Genomic DNA, 21,134 nt, shown 5'->3' with positions numbered 1-21,134 from the left:
GGGATGTGGGTGCAGATTGGGGGTGGGTGGTGGGCAGGTTCTGCCTGTTCCCCCCATTTTTGGGGCCGGGAGGGGGTGTCCCAATTGTCCCGCAAACGGCACAACCGGGACAGTTCCCCCCCGGCCCCAAAAATGGGATGGAGGATGGAGGAGGTGCGTGGGAATGCTGGTACCCACACAGGACCCCCGCGGAATGGGGGTGCAGAGCCCAAGGGCGGCGGACGGACGGACGGACTTTTTGTTTTGCACGTGGTAAACACCCTTCTTGGAGGGACAAAGCTTTTTTGCGGGTGGGGGGGGTGGCAGAGCACCCCAAAAACCTCATTGTTCCCCAAATTTCTGCGAGGGGGTGCCCACGCATGAACCCTCTCTGTGGCGGTGCCGGCGGGCCGTGGGGCTGCAGAGGACCCTGAGGGGGGGGGTCGCACTGCAGGACTCCCGTGAGGGCGTTAAATAAAGGGCTGAGTGACCCCCCAAAAATGTCCCCCCCAGCGCTGCCCCCGGTGCCCGGTCCGGAGAGCCGGGAACTGCCCGTCACAAAGATGGCGCCACCGCCCTCACATAGGGATGGGCAATGCCAACCACAAAGATGGCGGCTCATTGCCAAGCCCGCCGTGCCCTCAGCAAAGATGGCGGCGGCAGCGTCGCGCCAGGAAGGGCGCGCCGTGCGTGACGCATGCGCAGTGTGGGCGGCGAGCCCGTGGCTGCCCGGGCAGGGTGAGGGGCGGCGTGGCGGGGGAGGGGGGGGAAATTTGGGGGGGTCCGCGGGGTCCTGAGGGGTGCGAGGTGGGGGATGAGACCCCTGGGGAGCGAGGGGAGAGGGGGCCCTGTTTGGGAGTGTATGAGGGGGTGGGAATGCTGGGGAGAGGGGTGAGAGGGGGTGAAGGGGGGCAGGGAGGGGGCTGAGATCCCTGGGGAGGGGGCGCAGGGCGGCCATGGGGGGGGGGGTGAGGCCCGTGAGGAGGGGGCTGAGATCTCTGGGGAGGGGGCACAAGGGGGTCCTGTTTGGGGTGTATGGAGGGGCTGGGAAACCTGGGGAGGGGGGACAAGGGGGTCCCGTTTGGGATGTATGGGGGGGGCTGAGATCCCTGGGGAGGGGGCGCAGGGCGGCCCTGGGGGGGTGAGGCCCGTGAGGAGGGGGCTGCGAAGGGGATTGGGGGCTGCGAGGGGGTCATGGGGGGCTGAACCCCTGGGGAGGGGGGACAAGGGGGGGCTGGGGAGAAAGGGAGGGACTGAGAACCTTTGGGAGAGGGAGCAGGGGAGGGGTGGGGACTGGGAAAGCTGGGGAGGGGGCACAAGGGGGTCGGGGGGGGTGCGGGGGAAACACAACCACCCTGGGTCACGGGGATCTTGTTTGGGGGTGCAGGGGGTTCACCGTTGGGGTGGGTGCAGTTCTGAGCCCATCTGGGGGTTCAGTGTTGGGCTGGGTGCAGTTCTGAGCCCAGTTTGGGGGTGCAGGGGGTTCAGTGTTGGGCTGGGTGCAGTTCTGAGCCCATTTGGGGTTCATTACTGTGGCGGGTGCAGTTCTGAGCCCATTTGGGGGTTCATTCCTGTGGTGGGTGCAGTTCTGAGCCCATTTGGGGGATCAGTGTTGGGGTGGGTGCAGTTCTGAGCCCATTGGGGGTTCACCATTGGGGTGGGTGCAGTTCTGAGCCCATTTGGGGGTTCATTACTGTGGCGGGTGCAGTTCTGAGCCCATTGGGGGTTCATTACTGTGGCGGGTGCAGTTCTGAGCCCATTTGGGGTTCATTACTGTGGCGGGTGCAGTTCTGAGCCCATTTGGGGTTCATTACTGTGGCGGGTGCAGTTCTGAGCCCATTTGGGGTTCATTACTGTGGCGGGTGCAGTTCTGAGCCCATTTGGGGTTCATTACTGTGGCGGGTGCAGTTCTGAGCCCATTTGGGGGTTCAGTGTTGGGCTGGGTGCAGTTCTGAGCCCATTTGGGGTTCATTACTGTGGTGGGTGCATTTCCGAGCCCAGTTTGGGGTTCATCCCCCCTGAGCGCGGCCCCTCCCCGCAGGATGGCCGAGGGGGGCTCTGGCAGCTCGGGCTCCCCGGGCAGCCTCCGGCCGGGGGGGGCCCGGGCGGTGCTGGGCAGGCGCCCCCCCGCGCCCCCCCTGAGCCCGGGCCGCCTGCCCTCCATCCGCTCCCGAGACCTCACCCTGGGCGGCGTCAAAAAGGTGAGACCCCGCCCCCCCCCCTTTCCCAAATTGGGGTCACCCAGTATCCAATCGGGTGACCCCCGTGGCAGGAGAGATGGTGAGGAGAAATTCATTGATATTAGAAGGCGAATTAATTTAATGATATTAATTTTATTAGCTAATTAATTTAATTAATTTAATTGTTTAATTATATATAATATAATATAATATAATATAATATAATATAATATAATATAATATTATATTATATTATATTATATTATATTATATTATATTATATTATATTATATTATATTATATTATATTATATTATATTATATTATATTATATTATATTAATAGTATAATACAGTATAATGTAATGTAATATAAATATAATGTCATACTGTATTAATTATATTATATTATGCTATATCTGTTGTTAATATAATATACTATAATATAATATTGTGTTATAGTATATTAGATTATAGTATATTATATCATACTATATTTATTATTTATATTCTATTCTATTTTATGGTATTATTTCATTTTATTTTATTATAATCATATTACTTTATTATGCTATATTATATTATATTATATTATATTAATTATATTATAGTATAGTATAGTATTTTATAGTATATTGTATAATATTATTTCTTACTATATTTATTATTAATATACTATACTATAATATAATCTACTATAATCTACTATAATATTATAGTATACTATATTATAGTATATTATATCATACTATATTTATTGGTTATATTATATCATACTATGTTTGTATATTATATTATATTATATTATATTATATTATATTATATTATATTATATTATATTATATTATATTATATTATATTATATTATATTATATTATTACATCTAAACTGGATTTGCTAAGTATTTTAACTTTGCACACACCTGCACAGATTCTCATGACTTTTAGCTGACAGTCCCACCTCACACACACACTTGGCCCTGATAGGCCAAGGCAATAAAACACCATCACTTTGGGGGAACCATTTTTATGTTGTATTTTACTTTTTGCACAAACACAGGCACAGCAAATGAGATAAGAATTGTTTTTCCTTTCTCTGAGGTTCAGAGAATGTGAAACCCAGAAATATTCTTGGCAAGAATTGTGCCTTGCTTTCTCTGTGAGGAGAAATGTGGTGACACATTTCACATCTCACACCCCGTGTCCCCAGAGTGGCTCTGGGGTGGCTGTGACAGCTTGAGGGATTTGGGGATGATTTTTTCCCTCTGTTTTTCCCCACAGAAAACTTTCACCCCCAACATCATCAGCAGGAAGATCAAGGAGGAGTGAGTGGTGCCCCTGGGTGACGTGGGGGGCACAGGGGTGGTTTGGGGTCTGGAGCATCTCTGTGAGGGGAGGGACTGTGGGAGGTGGGGCTGGTTGGTCTGGAGAAGGGAGGAGTGAGAGGGGATCCCACTGATCCATGGAAATACCCCAAATACCCATGGGAATTCTCAGATATCCATATAAATATCCCAAACATTCATGTAAATATCTCAGATATCCATGGAAATTCTCAGAAATCCATATAAATATCCTAAATATCCACACCAATATCCCAAATATCCGCACACCAATATCTCTGGGTGATGTGCAGAAATCTCTTCCCCAGGCCCCATGTCCTGGCAGGGGACAGGGGGCAGGGCTGGGGGCGATATGGGGCTGATGTGGGGCTGATGTGGGGGCAATATGGGGGTGATATGGGGGTGATGTGGGGGTGATGTGGGGGCGATATGGGGGTGATATGGGGCTGATGTGGGGCTGATGTGGGGGCAATATGGGGGTGATATGGGGCTGATGTGGGGCTGATGTGCCCACTCTGCCCCAGGCCCTGTGTCCTGGCAGGGGCAGGGGCTGGGCTGGGGGCAGCAGGGAGGGCTGAGGGCAGGGGGTAGGGGCAAGGGACAGGGGCAGGGGACAGGGCTGGGGGTGATGTGGGGCTGATATTGGGGTGAGGTGATGTGGGGCTGATGTGCCCACTCTGCCCCCAGGCCCCGTGTCCTGGCAGAGGCAGGGGCAGAGGCAGGGGCAGGGCTGGGGGTGATGTGGGGCTGATGTGCCCACTCTGCCCCCAGGCCCCGTGTCCTGGCAGGGGGAAGGGTCAGGGGCAGGGCTGGGGGTGATGTGGGGCTGATATTGGGGTGAGGTGATGTGGGGCTGATGTGCCCACTCTGCCCCCAGGCCCCGTGTCCTGGCAGGGGCAGGGCTGGGGGTGATGTGGGGTTGATGTGGGGCTGATGTGGGGGTTCTGTGCCCGCTCTGCCCCCAGGCCCTGTTTCCTGGCAGGGGCAGGAGGAAGGGGCAGGGCTGGGGTTGATTTGTGACTGATGTGGGGGTTCTGTGCCCGCTCTGCCCCAGGCCCCGGGAGGATGTGGTGGTGAAGAAGGAGAAGAAGGAGCGGGAGCGGCAGCGGGACGGGCACGGCCGGGGCCGGAACCGGCCCGAGGTCATCCAGTCCCACTCCATCTTCGAGCAGGGCCCTGCTGAAATGATGAAGAAGAAAGGTAAGGGGAGCTCCCCTCTGGGTGTTTTTGGGGAGTTCCCACCTTGGGGTGACCCTGGGCTGCTCCTGTGTCCCCAGCAGGCTCCTGGGACAGGAGCGTGGACGTGTCCGACTTCGGCCCTTCCCACATCATCAACATCAAGAAGGAGAAGAGGGAGACGGACGAGGAGACCAAGCAGATCCTGAGGATGCTGCAGAAGGATGATGTCAGTGGGCATGGAAGGGGTGGCTTTGGTGCCACTGGGGTGTGCTGAGTGTCCCCTGTGCCTCCAGGGCAGTGCTGAGTGTCCCTTGTGTCCCTGCAGTGGTGCTGAGTGTCCCTTGTGTCACTGGGGCAGCGCTGAGTGTCCCCTGTGCCACTGGAGTGTGCTGAGTGTCCCTTGTGTCACTGGGGCAATGCTGAGTGTCCCTTGTGTCACTGGGGCAGCGCTGAGTGTCCCCTGTGCCACTGCGGTGTGCTGAGTGTCCCTTGTGTCCCTGCAGTGGTGCTGAGTGTCCCTTGTGTCACTGGGGCAATGCTGAGTGTCCCTTGTGTCACCAGGGCAGTGCTGAGTGTCCCCTGTGCCCCCCGGGGTGCTGATTGTCCCCTCCCTGTCCCCACAGTTCCTGGATGACCCGGGGCTGAAGAACGACATCCGGAACAAGCCGGTGCAGCTGCCCCTGGCCCACTCGGGCTGGCTCTTCAAGGAGGAGGTGGCAGAGCAGGAGGACACACAGCCATGGCTGCCTGCAGCCAAGGAGGAGAAGATGGAGCTGGACCCACCAGCAGTGAAAGGTGGGGCTGGGCTGGGCTGGGCTGGATTGGGCTGGGTTGGGTTGGGCCAGGCCAGGCCAGGCCAGGCCAGGCTGGGTTGGATTGGGTTAGGCTGGGCTGGGCTGGGCTGGGTTGGGTTGGATTGGGTTGGGTTTGGCTGGGCTGGGCTGGGAGAGGTAAAACCACCAAGAGCTGCTAACTCTTGTATCCGAGTATAAAACCTCAGTCTCCTTACTTTCAAAGGATAATAGTAATCCAATGGTTTTAGGAGCCACTCATCTTGGTGCAAGCCCAAGTGAAAGTAATGGGCCTCTCACTGGTCCTAAACACATTCATACTCTTTACCCAAGTAACCCTCTCCACCCCCATCCTATTTCCTCTTCTATCCAACAACCTCAGAAACACTCCCAGCACAATTACAAACACAGTCAAAGCCTCCTTCTTAATCAGCCTAATCCCAATAACAATCTACATCCACTCTGGAGCAGAAAGCCTCACCTCCTTCTGGGAATGAAAGTTCATTATAAACTTCAAAATCCCCATCAGCCTAAAAATAGACTCCTTTACCTTCTTCCCCACTGCACTGTTCCCATCATGATCTGTCCTACAATTTGCAACATGATATATGGCCTCAGACCCCTACTCACCGCCATACTCATCCTCATCATCACCAACAACTGGGCTGGGCTGGGCAGGGCAGGGCTGGGCACACAGCAGGGACAAGCTGGGGGTGTCCCCTCTGTCCCCTGCCCTCTGCAGTGAAGGAGGAGCCGTGTGAGGAGGATCCCAAGCCGGCCCAGCCCAAGGGCCCCCCCGGGTTCCCACGGGATGTGTCGGCGGCTGAGCTGCTGCAGAGGCTGAGCCTGGCCCAGGAGGAGGAGCTGCTGTTCCTGCAGCTCCCTGACACCCTGCCCGGGCAGCCCCCCAGCCACGACTCCAAACCCAGCAAAGCTGAGCTGCACAGCGAGGATGGGCAGGTGCTGCTGGTGAAGCAGGAGAAGAGCCAGGTAGGGGCACGGGGGGGTGTTCTCTCATCCCCTCCCCTTCTGTAGTGTCACCTCCAAGCCCATGAGGATGTCCCTCCATCCCACGGTGTCCTTTCCACCCCATCCTGGGATGTCCCTCCATCCCATGGTGTCACTGTTCCGCCATCCTGTGGTGGCCTTTCTCCTCCAATCCTTTGCTGTCCCCTCATCCCATGGTGCTGTCACCCCCCATCCCATGCTGTGATCCCAATCCTACGGTGTGATTCCAGTCCCAGGGTATGATCCCAGTCCTGTAGGTAATCCCAATCTCACAGGATAATCCCAATCCCGTAGAGTGATCCCAGTCCTGTGGGCTGATCCCAATCCCAGGGGTTGCTCCCAGTCCCAGTGGGATGATCCCAGTCCTGTAGGGTAATCCCAATCTCACAGGATAATCCCAATCCCATAGAGTGATCCCAGTCCCAGGGGGGCTGATCCCAGTCCCAGTGGGATGATCCCAGTCCCAGGGGGGATGATCCCAGTCCCAGGGGGGATGATCCCAGTCCCAGGGGCTGATCCCAATCCCAGTGGGATGATCCCAGTCCCAGGGGGGATGATCCCAATCCCAGTGGGATGATCCCAGTCCCAGGGGGGATGATCCCAATCCCAGTGGGATGATCCCAGTCCCACGGGCTGATCCCAGTCCCAGTGGGATGATCCCAGTCCCTCTGTGCTGTGCAGGAGGCCAAGCAGGCAGAGAACATCTGCACCCTGGCCGACCTCCCCGAGGGCCAGGTGGGGAAGCTGCTCATCCGAAAGTCAGGAAAAGTGCAGCTGGTGCTGGGCAAGGTCACCCTGGACGTGACCATGGGCACCCCCTGCTCCTTCCTACAGGTATGGAAGGGACACTGGCACCCAATCTGGGGAGTTTGACCCCAAAAGAACCCCACTGGGGGGGGTCGTGCTGGCTCTTGGCCATGCTGACAGTGGGGAAGGGTCCTGCTGGTCCCCTCTGGGAGCAGTGGGGTCTCCCAGGGGTTCCTGTGGCTCAGGGCTGTTTGTGCCCCCTGGAACAGGAGCTGGTGTCCGTGGGCATCGGGGACAACCGCACGGGTGAGATGATGGTGCTGGGCCACGTCAGGCACAAGCTCGTCTGCTCCCCGGATTTCGAGGCTCTCCTGGAGCACCGGCACCGATAGCCCAGGGGGTCTCACCCCCCCAGACCCCAGGATGGACCCTCAGCCCCTCCAGATGTGCCTTTGGGACGTGGGCAGGGGGCTGGGGCGGGTGATCCCAATCCCGTGCTGGGATCCCGAGGGATCCAGAGCCGGCTCCCAGCTCCCTCCAGCCCCGCAGGTGTCCAGCCGTGTCCCCCACACCAGTGGCTCCCCCCAGTGCCAAACAGGGATCTCGGGGTGTATGGGGGCTGTGGGGTGTCCCCCAGCTCTGTGGACATGTTGGTGGGAGCAGGACACGCGTCCTGGGGGAAAAACCTGGAATAAAACCTCTTTTCCCCCTGTGTCAGTCTGGTTTTGTCACCTCTGCTGGGCCCTGCGAGGCCTTGGGGTCCCTGGGTGTGGCTGCAGCGGGTGGGGGGCACTGGGTGACCCCCACCCTGTCCTGGGGGGTGACAGGGCTGTCATCGTGGAGCCAAAGCTCCCTGGATGCCACCAGCCCCGGGGCAGGGAGCAGGGATGGGGACACTGACCACCAGGGATGGGGACACTGACCACCTGGGCAGGGCTGGGCCTGCACTTGCCCCTCTCACATTGATCTCCCACCCCATCCCATCCTAAACACCCCCCCCATCTGACCCTACTCTCCCAATTCCATATTATCCCAATTCCATATTATCCCCAACTCCTGCCCCATCACACCCCATCCCATATTACCCCTGCTTCCCATCCCATCCCATCCCATCCCATCCCATCCCATCCCATCCCATCCCATCCCATCCCATCCCCACCTTCCTGTCCCATTTTACCCCTCCAATTCCATCTCATCCCCCCTTCTGCCCCATTGCATCCTTCCCATCCCACCCCATCCCCTTTTACCCCTTGAATTCCATTTTAACCCTCTCCTGCCCATCCCATTTTACCCTCCCAATTCCACCTTAACCCTTTCCTGCCCATCCCATTTTACCCTCTCGAATTCCATCTTAACCCTCTCCTGCCCGTCCCATTTTACCCCCAATCCCATATTATTCCCCCCACCCCTTCTCTCCCCCCATCGCGCCTTCCTTTCCTCCCATCATGCCCGCTCCCTATTTTGCATAACCCCGCCCATTCTCCCATCTGACCACGCCCCCTTTCCCACCCCCGCCCTTTCCTCGCCCGCTTCCCTCCGCCCGGGCGCGCGGCGTTGTGGGCGTGTCCTCGCCGCCGCCCAATCAGCGCCGCGTCCGCTCGTGGGCGGGGCCGCGCGTGCGCTCGGGGCGGCGGCGGCGGCGTGGCCGCGGCTCCGGGCGCGCCTCGACGGGGCGGCCATGGACCCGCCGCGGCCCTTCCGCCCGCCCGGGCCCGCCGTGCCCATGGCCAGGGGGCTCCGCGGCCTCGCCGCCTTCTCCCCTCGCTTGCCCTCGCCCGGCCCCGCCCAGCCCCGAGCCGCCACCTCGCCGTTACCTGCGCTGTTCCGTGGGCTGGGCCTGGATGAGCGGCCTCTGGAGCGGCCCCTCGGTAGGTGCCGGTGGTGCGGGGGTGCGGGGGGCCCGGCGAGCCCCGCTCCGCCGCTCACGGTGGCTGTGCTCCCGCAGGCCGGGGCGGCGCTGGCGATGCGAAGGCTGCGGCTCCGCCCGGCCCGGTGCAGCGGCTGACGGAGGAGAAGGACAAGGGGGCAGCGCTGGCGGCGCTCCCCACGCGTGGGCAGTGAGTCCCCCACAGGCCTGAACCCCCAAACCCTCAGTGCCCGCCCTCCTCTGCGCCCTCCTGTCCCCCTTCATCTTTCCTGTCCCCCTTCATCTTTCCTGTCCCCCTCTGTCTTTCCCTGTCCCCCTCCATCTTTCTTGTCTCCCTCCATCTTTCTTGTCCCACTCCATCTTTCCTGTCCCTCCTGTCCCCTTCTTTGTTCTGCCCCCATTCCTTCTCCCCCTTCATCCCCTCTGTCTCCCCCTGACCCGTAAATCCGCCCTATTCCTTTATTCCCTCTGTTTTCTCCATCCCCCTTTCCCTCCCATCCCTTTATCCCAAAATTCAGCTGTTTTGAGCCCCCAGGCTGCTGTGGGGCAGGAGGAATAGGGGCATTTCGGGGGGTCGGGCTCGTCGCTGGGGGTTTGCAGCCAGGCCACCCCCAGTGTGTCCCCAGCGTGTGCCAGGGCTCACCGCAGCCCCCCCTGGGGACGCAGGATCCTGTGGAAAGGCAGAGGGGACACGCTGCCCACCCCGCCTGGACGAGCCGTGCCCGCCCCGTGCCCACCCAGCCCCCAGCCCTGCCCGACGCCCGTGCCCTCCCCGGAGACCCCCCCAGCTGCTGCCAGGCCGTAAGTGGCGTCCCCAGCCCCCCGTTTTGGGGTGCAGGTGCTGCTGGGTCGCTGCTGACCCCCTGTCCCTCGCAGGGCCCACGGGACGAAGGTGGTGGCCAAGGGAGCCACCATCCCCTTGGGGCTGAACTTTGTGAAGATCCACTGCCAGAACGAAGCTGTCTACCAGTACCACGTGACCTTCAGGTGATAATGGGGGGCCGGGGTCCCCCACAGCCCCTCGAGGGTCCCCCACAGCCCCTCGAGGTGTCCCCAGGCAGAGCCCTCTGTGTCCCTCCTGCTGTCCATTCTGCCATGAGGTGGAGCGGCCCTGGCACAACAAAGAGCTCTGGGTTTTTGCTTTCAGGGGGGATTTTTGGGGGGCTGAGCGAGGTCTGGGGGGGCAGAGGAGGGAGAAAAGGCCCTGTGTGCCCCCAGCCCCGAGGTGGAGTGCAAGGCTGCCCGCTTTGCCATGCTGAAGGAGCAGCATGCTGTGACCGGGGACGTGATGGCCTTCGACGGCTCCATCCTCTTCCTGCCCATCCAGATCCCCAAGGTAAGGGGTAGGGGGGGGGGTCTCCCCCGGTTTGGGGGTACGGGGGTGCCCCTGTTTTGGGTGAGGGAGCCCCCTCTGGCCCTGCCAAAGGTCAGCCTGAAGGCTCAGAGGAGCAGCGACAGGGAGGAGATCTTCATCAACATCCAGATGACCAAAATCCTGGAGCCCAGCTCGGATCTCTGCATCCCCTTTTACAACGTGGTGTTCCGCAGGTGAGAGACCAGAGAGACCCTCCCTGAGCTCCAGGGACAAGAGCCCTTCCTCCTCCTTCCTGTCAGTCCTCATCCAGCCCTGCTTTTCCTTCCTTAGGGTGATGAAAATCTTAAACATGAGCCTGGTTGGGAGACATTTCTTTGAGCCTGCCCAGGCCACCACCCTACAGAAATACAGGTGGGTGCTGGCACCTTCCTTCCCACAGAGTCATCCCTGTTTCCCTGGAAACTGGGAAGTGTTCCCAGGTCAGCCTGACTTTGGCTGTTCTGAGAAGTTGGGAGCTGGGAAATGAATCCCTGAGTTTTGGGGGGTTCCTTGGCTGCTCTGGGCTAACCCAGGCCTCTTTCCCTCCGGGCACAGCCTCCACATCTGGCCGGGATACGCCGTCAGCATCCGGAGGAAGGACGGGGGGCTCTTCCTCATGGTGGACGCCATCCACAAGATCATCCGCAGCGAGTCCGTGCTGAGCTTGATGTGAGAGCAGCAGCAAAACCCCACAGGCTCTGGGGACAGGGGTGTTGTAATTTTGGGATGGCACAGGGGGGGAGCATTCCGTGCCTCTCCTCTTTTCCCAGGCAAACCATCCACTCCCAGAGCCAGAGGACGTTCCAGGACGAGTGCACCAAGCAGCTGGTGGGGAGCGTGGTCATGACTCGCTACAACAACCGCACCTACCGCGTGGATGACATCGACTGGGACAAGACCCCCAAGGACACTTTCACCCTGGCCAGCGGGCAGGAGATCACCTTTGTGGAGTACTACAGGTGAGGAGCAGCTGCTAGAGCTGGATCATCCCCTGGGAATGGGCAGGGGCTGATCTGAGGTGGGGCAGTGGGAGCAGGGAGGTTTCGCTGCCCATGGTGGGGGTTTGGGTTTCCATTCCAAACCGAAATTCCAGGCTTGTGTGACACTGCTGTTTTTCCAGCAAGACCCACGGGATCACCATCAGGGAACTGGACCAGCCCCTGCTCGTCCACAAGCCAAAGGAGAAGCAGACACCAGAGGGGATGGTGAGCCAGGCACAGAGATCCATGGGCTGCTCTGGGCTCCTCCAGCCCCGAGAGATCCATGGGCTGCTCTGGGCTCCTCCATGGGCTGCTCTGGGCTCCTCCAGCCCCGAGAGATCCATGGGCTGCTCTGGGCTCCTCCAGCCCAGAGAGATCCAGATCCATGGGCTGCTCTGGGCTCCTCCAGCCCAGAGAGATCCATGAGCTGCTCTGGGATCCTCCAGCCCAGAGAGATCTATGAGCTGCTCTGGGCTCTTCCATGAGTTGCTCTGGGCTCCTCCATGGGCTGCTCTGGGTCCTCCATGGGCTACTCTGAGCTCTATCTATGAGCCCAGAGAGATCCAGATCCGTGGGCTGCTCTGGGCTCCTCCAGCCCCTGGGGAGAGCAGGAGTTCCCAGCCCTGGAATGCTGACGGTGCCTCTCCCTCCCTGCAGCGCCAGCTGAAGATGGTGCTGCTCGTGCCAGAGCTCACCTTCCTCACCGGCCTCTCCGACCTCCGCAAGAACAGTCGCATGCTGAAGGTCAGAGCCTGCCTCGTGCCCCGCTCCCAGCTTTGCCCGGGGTTTCCCAGGGTTTGTGGGGAGCCCTGCCCTGCTCCCAGCTTTGCCCGGGGTTTGTGGGGAGCCCTCCCTCACCTCTGGGTGTTGCTGCTGCAGGAGGTGATGTGGGAGATGATCCAGAGTCCCCAGCAGCACTACCAGCGCCTCACCGGCCTCCTGCGCCGCATCCGCGACACCCCGGAGGCTTCCCAGGAGCTGCAGCGCTGGGGGCTGGTCCTGGCCACTGATATCTACAGGGTAAGGGCTGTGGGGCTCCTGGGCCTCCCCTGGGCCCCAGGCAGAGGAGGCAGCTCCGGAGATTCCCGCTCTGCCCAGACCCAGGGTCACATCCTGCCCGTGGAGCGCATCAACCTCCGGCACCGCTCCTTCCTTCCCGCCGAGGAGCTGGGCTGGCACCGCGAGGTGACGAAGGAGGTGCCCATCGCCGTGGTGAGCAGAGCCTGCCCCGCTGGGCACAGCTGGGCTGGGTTTTCCTGAGCGCTGGCGTTCTGCCTGAGCCCCTTCCAGCACAAACCCTTCCCTTGTTTGTGTTGGATTTGCGCTCCAGCCTGTTTTTCCAGAGGAGTTGGAGGTATGTGGCTGTGCTGTCTGCTTTCCCACCTCATCCCAGGGTGGAGGGAGCCTTTCACATGCAGGAATTGGCTGCAATTCAGTCCAAATTTCTCTTGGGCCACTTTCCCTTTTCCAGATTCCCCTCTGTGCTCCAGATTTCTCTTGGGCCACTTTCCCTGTTCCAAATTCCCCTTTGTGCTGCAGGTTCCTCTTGGCCCAGATTCCCTCTCCCAAATTCCCCTTTGTGCTCCGGATTTCTTTTGGGTCACTTCCCTTTTCCCAAATCCCCTCTGTGCTCCAGATTTCTCTTGGGCCACTTTCCCTCTCCCAAATTCCTCTCTGTGCTGCAGGTTCCTCTTGGGCCAAATTCTCTCTCCCAAATTCCCCTTGGTGCTGCAGATTTCTCTTGGGCCACTTTCCCAAATTCCCCTCTGTGCTGCAGGTTCCTCTTGGCCTGAATTCCCTCTCCCAAATTTCCCTCTCCCAAACTCCCTGCTGTGCTCCAGGTTCCTTTAGGCCCACTTTTCCTCTCCCAGATTTCCCTCTGTGCTTGGTAGGTTTCTCCTCTCCCAAACAGGAACGTGCTGCATGGACTGGATTGCAGAAACAGCCCCAAACCACGGCCTGTGCTGGCTTTTCTCCCAGATCTCCATCAATTCCTGGCTCCTGATCTATCCCAAGAGGCTGCAGCACCTGGCCAAGGACCTGCTGGCATCCATGAGGAGCAGCTGTGGGGCCATGGGGATGCAGGTGGGACAGCCCTCGGTGCAGGAGCTGCGGGATGATCGCATCGAGACCTACGTGAGGGCCATCCAGAGCTCCCTGGGGAGCCAGGTGAGGAGCAGGGACAGCCCTGGGGGATCACTGGGAGGGTGGGATGGGAGTCCAGAGCATCCAGAGCTCCTTGGGGAGCCAGGTGAGAAGCAGGGAGATCTTTGGGAAGGTGGGATGGGAGCCCAGAGCATCCAGAGTTCTTTAGGAAGCCAGGTGAGGACCAAGGAGATCTTTGGGAAGGTGGGATGGGAGCCCAGAGCATCCAGAGCTCCTTGGGAAGCCAGGTGAGGAACAGGGACATCCCTGGGGGATCTTTGGGAAGCACTGGAGGGAAGCTCAGCCTGCAGAAGAAGAGGCTCAGAGGGACCTTATTTTTCCCTAAAAACCCATGACAGGGGTGTGAAGTCAGGTGGGGTTGGGAACAAAGGACAGGACGAGAGGGAACAGCCCCAAGCTGTGCCTGGGGAGGCTCAGGTTGGACTCCAGGAGGAATTTTTTCATGGAAAGGGGGGTTAAATACAGGAAAGGTGGTTAAATTTTCTCTCATGGAAAGAGGGGTTAAATACAGGAAGGGTGGTTAAATTTCCTTTCGTGGGAAGGGGGGTTAAATACAGGAAAAGTGTTTCATGGAAAGGGGGGTTAAATACAGGAAAAGTGGTTAAATTTCCTTTCATGGGAAGGGGGGTTAAATACAGGAAAAGTGGTTAAATTTCCTTTTATGGGAAGGGGGGTTAAATACAGGAAAAGTGGTTAAATTTCCTTTCATGGGAAGGGGGGTGGAATCCAGGAATGGGCTGCCCAGGGAGGCAGTGGAGTTCCCGTCCCTGGAGGTGTGGAAGTGGCACTTGGGGACGTGGGTCACTGGTGACCTTGGGTTTGGCTCAGTGCTCCAGGAGGGCTTTTCCAACCTGAACAATTCCATGATTCCCCTCAGGACAAGGTGCAGCTGCTCCTGTGCATCATCCCTGGTGGCCGGGACGACGTCTATGGGGCCATCAAGAAGCTTTGCTGTGTGCAGAGCCCTGTGCCCTCCCAGGTGGGCTGGGACCCCCATCCCTGCCCATCCCTGCCTGTCTCCAGCCTCACTTTTCCCTGAGTTTTCCCTCTCCACAGGTCATCAATGCCCAGTCCCTCGTGGGCCATCCTGGCAAGATCAGGAGCGTGGTGCAGAAAGTTCTGCTGCAGATCAACTGCAAGCTGGGCGGGCAGCTCTGGGGGGTTGATATCCCTCTGGTAAGGCAGGAACACCCTGGCCAGAGGCCTGGGATGAGCCTGGAAGCTCTAGAGGGGTTGGATTGTTGTTGGATTGTTGTTGGATTATTGTTGGATTATTGTGGGCTGGATGAACCAGCTGGAGAATCGGGGTTGGCTTCTCTTGGGTGCTCATGAGTCCCTTGGAGCTGGAGGGATCCAAGCTTGGAGGTGCCTGTTTGATCCCTAAATCCCACTGGCTGTTTTTCCCCCTTCCAGAAGCAGCTGAGGGTTGTTGGCATGGATATTATCCCTAAATCCCACCTGCCTTTTGTTGGCATGGACATTGCCCCTAAATCCTACCTGCCCCTGTACCCTCAATTATCCCTAAATGCCATCTGCCTTCCCCCTTTCCAGAAGGAGCTGAGTGTTGTGGGCATGGACATTATCCCTAAATCCCACCTTTTTTCCTGTCTTCAGAAACAGCTGGTGGTTGCTGGCATGGCCATTCTCCCTAAATCCCACCTGCCTTTCCCTGCTCCATTATCCCTAAATCCCACCTCTCTTCCTCTCTCTAGAAGCAGTTCACAGTTGTGGGCATGGCCATTATCCCTAATTCCCACCTCTGTTTCCCTCTCCAGAAGCAGCTGATGGTCATGGCCATGGCCATTATCCCTAATTCCCACCTCTGTTTCCCTCTCCAGAAGCAGCTGATGGTCATGGCCATGGCCATTATCCCTAAATCCCACCTCTGTTCCCCTTTCCAGAAGCAGTTCACAGTTGTGGGCATGAACATTGTCCCTAAATCCCACCTGCTTTTCCCTGCTCCATTATCCCTAAAACCCACCTCTGTTTCCCCTCCAGAAGCAGCTGATGGTCATGGCCATGGCCATTATCCCTAAATCCCACCTCTGTTTCCCCTCTCCAGAAGCAGCTGATGGTCGTGGGCATGGACATCCACCACAGCAGGAGCCAGGGGATGCGCTCTGTCATCGGCTTCGTGGCCAGCATGAACCAGTACGTGGCTTCCTAGGAAAGAGGGGAGGTTTTCCTTCCCTGCCCTGGCAATTTTGGGATTTCCCACCCCAAATTCCCCTTTCCTTGGCCAGGAAAGGGGTGAGGGTGCTGCTCTGCCCGAGCTGCAGTGCTCAGCCAGGTGTCCCCCAGCGCTGGGGAAGGGCTGGCAATGCTGATCCAGGGCTGGTTTGGGGTTGTACAAGGGCTCAGTGGGCTTTGCCTGGTGCTGTGGGGGCTCCTCCAGGCTGCTCATTCCCCTTTTCCATCCCCAGCATCCTCACCAAGTGGTACTCCAGGGTGGTTTTCCAGATGCCCCACCAGGAAATCGCCGACAGCCTCCGGCTCTGCCTCTCCCAAGCCCTCAAGCGCTTCTACGAGGTGAGACCGCCCAAAACCCCCCTCCTGTGGCTCCACATTCCCCCAAAACCAAGCGAAAACCTCCCAAACTTCCAGCCTGGAGACGTGCAGAGGAGCAAACCTCCCTGGCAGCCTTTGGACTGCACGTGGAGCTGGGCCAGCTCATCCTTATCTGGGGACGTGGTTTGCTCAGGGGGAAGTGCCACGTTACAGCTCCCAGGGGCTGTCCCTTGTCCCCAGCCTGGGACAGGGCAAGGGCCAGGGAAATCCCTGCTCTTGGGATTTCCCAGAGAAACCTCATCCCTGCAAGTGTCCAAGGCCTCCTTGGAGCACCCTGGGATGGTGGAAGGTTCCCTGCCATGGCAGGGATGGGATGGGATGGGATGGGATGGGATGGGATGGGATGGGATGGGATGGGATGGGATGGGATGGGATGGGATGGGCTTTAAGGTCCCTTCCAGCCCAAACCATTCCAGAATTCTTTGATTTTATTTCCCCATCTCTCTGTGGATGCTGCAGGAACAGCCCTGGACACTGAGAATTCGCTGGGCAGGAGAGCCTGGAGGGACAGGGATGGATGGGAGATGGGGAAGGAATTCCTGGCTGGGATGGAATTCCCAGAGGAGCTGTGGCTGCCCCTGGATCCCTGGAAGTGTCCAAGGCCAGATCAGAGCACCCTGGGATAGTGGAAGGTGTCCTGCCCATGGCAGAGCATGGAATTGAGATGATTTTAAGGCTCCTTCCCACCCAAATCAGTCTGGAATTCTGTGATTAATTCAAACACATCCCTCCCCAAACCCACCCCGAGCTGCATTCCTGTGGGGACTCATTAAATTCCCAGCTCTGTCCCAACACCCAGACTTCTCCTGCCCAGGGAATATTTCCCCACCTCCCTCAGCTAATCCTGTGCATGGCAGGGAGGTAAAAAGGAGCTGATTTTGTCCATTTCCCCCCAGCTGAACCATTCCCTGCCCATGAAGATCGTGGTGTACCGGGATGGGGTCTCTGACCCCCAGCTGGACACAGTGCTCAAGTACGAGGTGCCCCAGCTCCAGAAGAGCTTCCACACCTTCCAAAATTACCAGCCCAGCCTCGTGGTCATGGTGGTACAGAAGCAGCTGAGCACCAACTTCTACTGCCTGTCAGGAGAGGAGTTTGTGTCCCCTCCCCTGGGCACCGTCATCGACCACGGCGTCACCAGCTCGGGCAGGTGAGGGACAGAGCTGGGGCTGGGGTAAAAACCACCCTGGGGAGGGGTAAACAACACCCCCAGGGGAAAAAATTAACCTGGGTGTAAAAAAAATGGAGATGAAAATGCCCCAGGGTGGAAAAAAATCCACCCTGAATGTGAAAAAATGGCTGTAAAAGCACCCCGAGGTACAAAAAAATGGTTGTAAAAATAGCCTAGGGTGCAAAAAAAAAACCTGAGTGCAAAAAAAAATTCCCAGGGTGAGAAATTGTAAAAATAGCCCAAGGTGTTGGAAAAAATCCAGCCCAAGGTGTAAATGGTGAGTAAAAGCCCCTCAGTTTGCAAGAAAATGGCTGGAAAAATACTATAAGGTGTTTTATCATTTATTGTTTTTACAAAATAAGGCACTCTGGGGTATACAAACATCTTGAGTGAAAAAAATTGTTATAAATGGTTAAAAATTTTTATTTTGCACCCCAGGGTGCATAAAAAAAAATAACCAGAGTGTAAGAAAAATGGTGGCAAAAACAATCCAGGGTGCAAAATATTCCTGTGGAGTGCAAAAATTAAACCCTTGTGGTTCAAAACCACCGTTCTGAGGTGTAAAAAACAGCTCAGTCTGGGCTTCAGAGCACCCTGAGGTGTAAAAATCCTCATTTTGGGGTGGAAAAAAAAAGAGAATTGGGGTTTGTTTTGCCCTTGCAGGGAGGATTTCTTCCTGCTGGCCCATCACTCCCGGCAGGGCTGCAGCGTTCCCACGCGCTACATCTGCATGTGGAACACGGCCAACCTCAGCTCCGAGCACCTCCAGAGGTAAGGGGGGCCCTGGCACCCCAAAATCCTCCCTGGGGAGTGGAGGAGACCCTTGAAATCATCCAGAGGAAATGCAGGAGTCACGGGGTTTCTGAGATCCTGCAGCACCCCAAAGTATTGCAGAGGGAAGGGGAGGGACCCTCAAAATCATCCTGGGAAAAGTGCAGGAGTCCCAGAGTTCCTGAGATCCTGCAGCACCCCAAAATCCTCCCTGGGGAGTGGAGGAGACCCTCAAAATCATCCAGGGAAAAGGGCAGGAGTCATGGGGTTCCTGAGATCCTGCAGCACCCAAAAATCTTCTCTGGGGAGTGGGAGAGACTCCCAGAATCCTCCCTGGGCAAGGGGGGAGACCCTTAAAATCATCCAGGAGTCCCAGAGTTCCTGAGATCCTACAGCACCCCAAAATATTGCAGAGGGAAGGGGAGGGACCCTCAAAATCATCCTGGGAAAAGGGCAGGAGTCCCAGAGCCCCCCAATATCCCACAGTCCCCCAAAATCCTCCCTGGAGAAGGGGAGGGACCCTCAAAATCATCCAGGGAAAAGGGCAGGAGTCCCAGAGTTCCTGAGCACCCCAAAATCCTCCCTGGGGAGTGGAGGAGACCCTCAAAATCATGCAGGGGAAATGCAGGATTTCCTGAGATCCTGCAGCATCCCAAACTACTCCAGAGGGAAGGGGAGGGACCCTCAAAATCATCCAGGGAAAAGGGCAGGAGTCATGGGGTTCCTGAGATCCTGCAGCACCCCAAAATCCTCCAGAGGAAGGGCAGAGATTTCTGCAGCTGCCCAAGATTCCACAGCCCCCCAGTTCCCTGGGCAGGATTCTTACAGCCCCCCAAAATCCTCCTTTGGGAGTGGGAGACACCCTCCAAATCCCATTTCTCCCTATTCCAGGAGGGCTCTGGACCTGGCTCCATCTCCTTTTCCAGGAATCCCAAATCCCAATTCCCTCCCTGTCCCAAGGACAGGGACAGCTGGAAGCAGGTTCTAGGAGGGATCTGGACCTGGCTCCATCCCCTTTTCCCCAAATCCCATTTCTTCCTGTTCCGGGAGGGATCTGGACCTGGCTCCATCCCCTTTTTCAGGAATCCCAAATCCCATTTCTCCCAAGGACAGGGACAGCTGGAAGCAGGTTCTAGGAGGCACCTGGACCTGGCTCCATCTCCATTTCCAGGAATCCCAAATCCCATTTCTGGGACAGCTGGGAGCAGGTTCTGGGAGGGATCTGGACCTGGCTCCATCCCCTTTTCCAGGAATCCCAAATCCCATTTCTGGGACAGCTGGGAGCAGGTTCTGGGAGGGATCTGGACCTGGCTCCATCCCCTTTTCCAGGAATCCCAAATCCCGTTTCTGGGATAGCTGGGAGCAGGTTCTGGGAGGGATGTGCACCTGGATCCATCTCCTTTCCTGGAAATTCCAAATCCCGTTTTTGGGACAGGTGGGAGCAGGTTCTGGGAGGGATCTGAACCTGAATCCGTCCCCATTCCCAGGAATCCCAATTCCCTCCCTGTCCCAAGGACAAGGGACAGCTGGGAGCAGGTTTCTGGGCAGGATACATCCATTTCCCAGGAATCCCAAATCCCATTTCTGGGATAGCTGGGAGCAGGTTCTGGGAGGGATCTGGACCTTTTCCAGGAATCCCAAATCCCGTTTCTCCCTGTCCCCAGGTTGACCTTCAAGCTGTGTCACCTGTACTGGAACTGGCCGGGCACCGTCCGTGTCCCTGCCCCCTGCAAGTACGCCCACAAGTTGGCATTCCTGGTGGGGCAGGTCCTGCACCACGAGCCCAGCGCCCACCTCTGCGAGCAGCTCTTCTTCCTTTAACCTGCCAGGACCCAGGAATCCGGGATTGCACCGGGAAATCCGGGATTGCACCGGGAAAATGGGATTGCACCTGGAATTCCCGCTGCTGTTTGCCCCCCTTGCCAAGGAGGATCTTCCTCAATTCCCTGTTCTGGTGTTAATTTATTCTTTGTTGGTTGCAGCAGCATCCCAGGGCTGTGGGGTTTTAATTTGGGAATTATCCCCATGGGGATGACCCCAAAGGAATATCCTGATGGTTTCTAGCCCTCCCAGTAAAGGGGGTTGAGTTAAAGAGCCCCAAAAGTGCTGCTGCTCCCACAGCTCATCCCTGTGCAGGTGCTGGATGTAAATCCCAAAGATTTCAGGGTTTTTTCCCCCCCAGTTTCTTGCATTTCCACGCAGGTTTAAAGTTTGGTTTTGTTGTTTTTTTTTTTTCCTGGGCTTTTCCAAGCTGCTGTTAAACAAACCAAAGCTCCAGTTTGGCCGGTTCTCCCGTCCTTGAGGAGTCACTGGTTTTCCAAGGAGAATTCTTTGTGGATTCAGGATGTTACCCCAGGGAAAGGTTGGAGTTTTCACCTATTTTAGGTGCTTTTTTTTAAGTTGGAATCCCCTCCTTTTCTCTTCCCTGTAACCAGTTTTTTGGTTCTTTCCAATAAAATCGTTGCTGGCAGCTGCTCCCCTCGTGGATTTTTGGGGGGGTGCTGGTGACCACATCCTGCCCCTCATTTTTTGGGGGATGCCAGGATGGAGCAGGGACACTCGGGGGGAGTCACAGCAGCGGTGCCACCGGGGCTGTCACCTTGTGCCCCCGGGTTAATCATTTACCCCTGTTTTATTTGCCGATCCCCACGGACTTTGGCAGCGTAGCCCAGCCTGGGGTGGGATTTAGGAACAAATCTTGGCCCTGGGGGTGCTGGGCTGGGGTTTTGGGGGTCCCCCAGCTCTGCCTGACCCCATCCAGCAGCACTTTCTATCCCAGCTCTGCCTTTTCCTTGTCCCTGCCAGCTCCTCGGCACAGGGAGAGGAGCCAGGATGGCTCTGCCTGCCTGGATTTGTCCCCCCACCCTGGGCTTTCCCAGGGGGTCCTTGGGGTCCCCCAGCCCCACCCCAGGGGATGTTTGGTGCTGGGACCCCTCGGGAAGGGCTTGAGGGGGGATCCCAAGGGGTGTTTGGAGGGTCCTTGGGGTGCCCTGTGCCCCTAAAGGGTGTCTGAGATGCCCCCAGGGGGATGCT

At 57.3% G+C, this 21,134-nt stretch overlaps 2 protein-coding genes across 5 annotated transcripts; both read left to right on the top strand.

The window, feature by feature from the left end:
* The first annotated feature begins 577 nt into the window (after positions 1-577).
* Positions 578-7,936, top strand: LOC118695262 (DNA-directed RNA polymerase III subunit RPC4-like). Of its 4 annotated transcripts, none has more exons than XM_036396726.2 (9): positions 578-717; positions 2,021-2,180; positions 3,438-3,481; positions 4,554-4,699; positions 4,780-4,904; positions 5,302-5,473; positions 6,212-6,459; positions 7,159-7,311; positions 7,494-7,936. In XM_036396726.2, exons 1-9 carry the CDS (start codon positions 677-679, stop codon positions 7,614-7,616), a joined length of 1,212 nt encoding a protein of 403 aa, XP_036252619.1. In that variant the 5' UTR covers positions 578-676; the 3' UTR covers positions 7,617-7,936. The 4 variants fall into 4 exon arrangements, with proteins under 4 accessions (XP_036252619.1, XP_036252621.1, XP_036252618.1 ...); XM_036396728.2 differs by having other exon boundaries at positions 4,777-4,904; positions 7,159-7,212; XM_036396725.2 differs by having other exon boundaries at positions 4,777-4,904.
* A 966-nt stretch (positions 7,937-8,902) lies between these two features.
* On the top strand, positions 8,903-20,565 carry LOC118695255 (piwi-like protein 2). Its single transcript, XM_036396716.2, has 21 exons — positions 8,903-9,092; positions 9,170-9,281; positions 9,758-9,892; positions 9,968-10,078; positions 10,310-10,427; positions 10,518-10,639; positions 10,737-10,817; positions 11,001-11,114; positions 11,216-11,404; positions 11,566-11,650; positions 12,083-12,169; positions 12,305-12,445; positions 12,524-12,637; positions 13,406-13,594; positions 14,469-14,570; positions 14,648-14,767; positions 15,654-15,742; positions 16,015-16,120; positions 17,056-17,309; positions 17,994-18,101; positions 19,766-20,565. Exons 1-21 carry the CDS (start codon positions 8,903-8,905, stop codon positions 19,920-19,922), a joined length of 2,724 nt encoding a protein of 907 aa, XP_036252609.2. The 3' UTR covers positions 19,923-20,565.
* Positions 20,566-21,134: the final 569 nt, after the last annotated feature.

Source organism: Molothrus ater, chromosome 28 (assembly GCF_012460135.2).
Source record: "Molothrus ater isolate BHLD 08-10-18 breed brown headed cowbird chromosome 28, BPBGC_Mater_1.1, whole genome shotgun sequence".
Lineage (NCBI taxonomy): Eukaryota > Metazoa > Chordata > Aves > Passeriformes > Icteridae > Molothrus > Molothrus ater.
The sequence above is the reverse complement of the archived record's forward strand: the minus strand, read 5'-3'. Positions and strand labels throughout refer to the sequence as shown.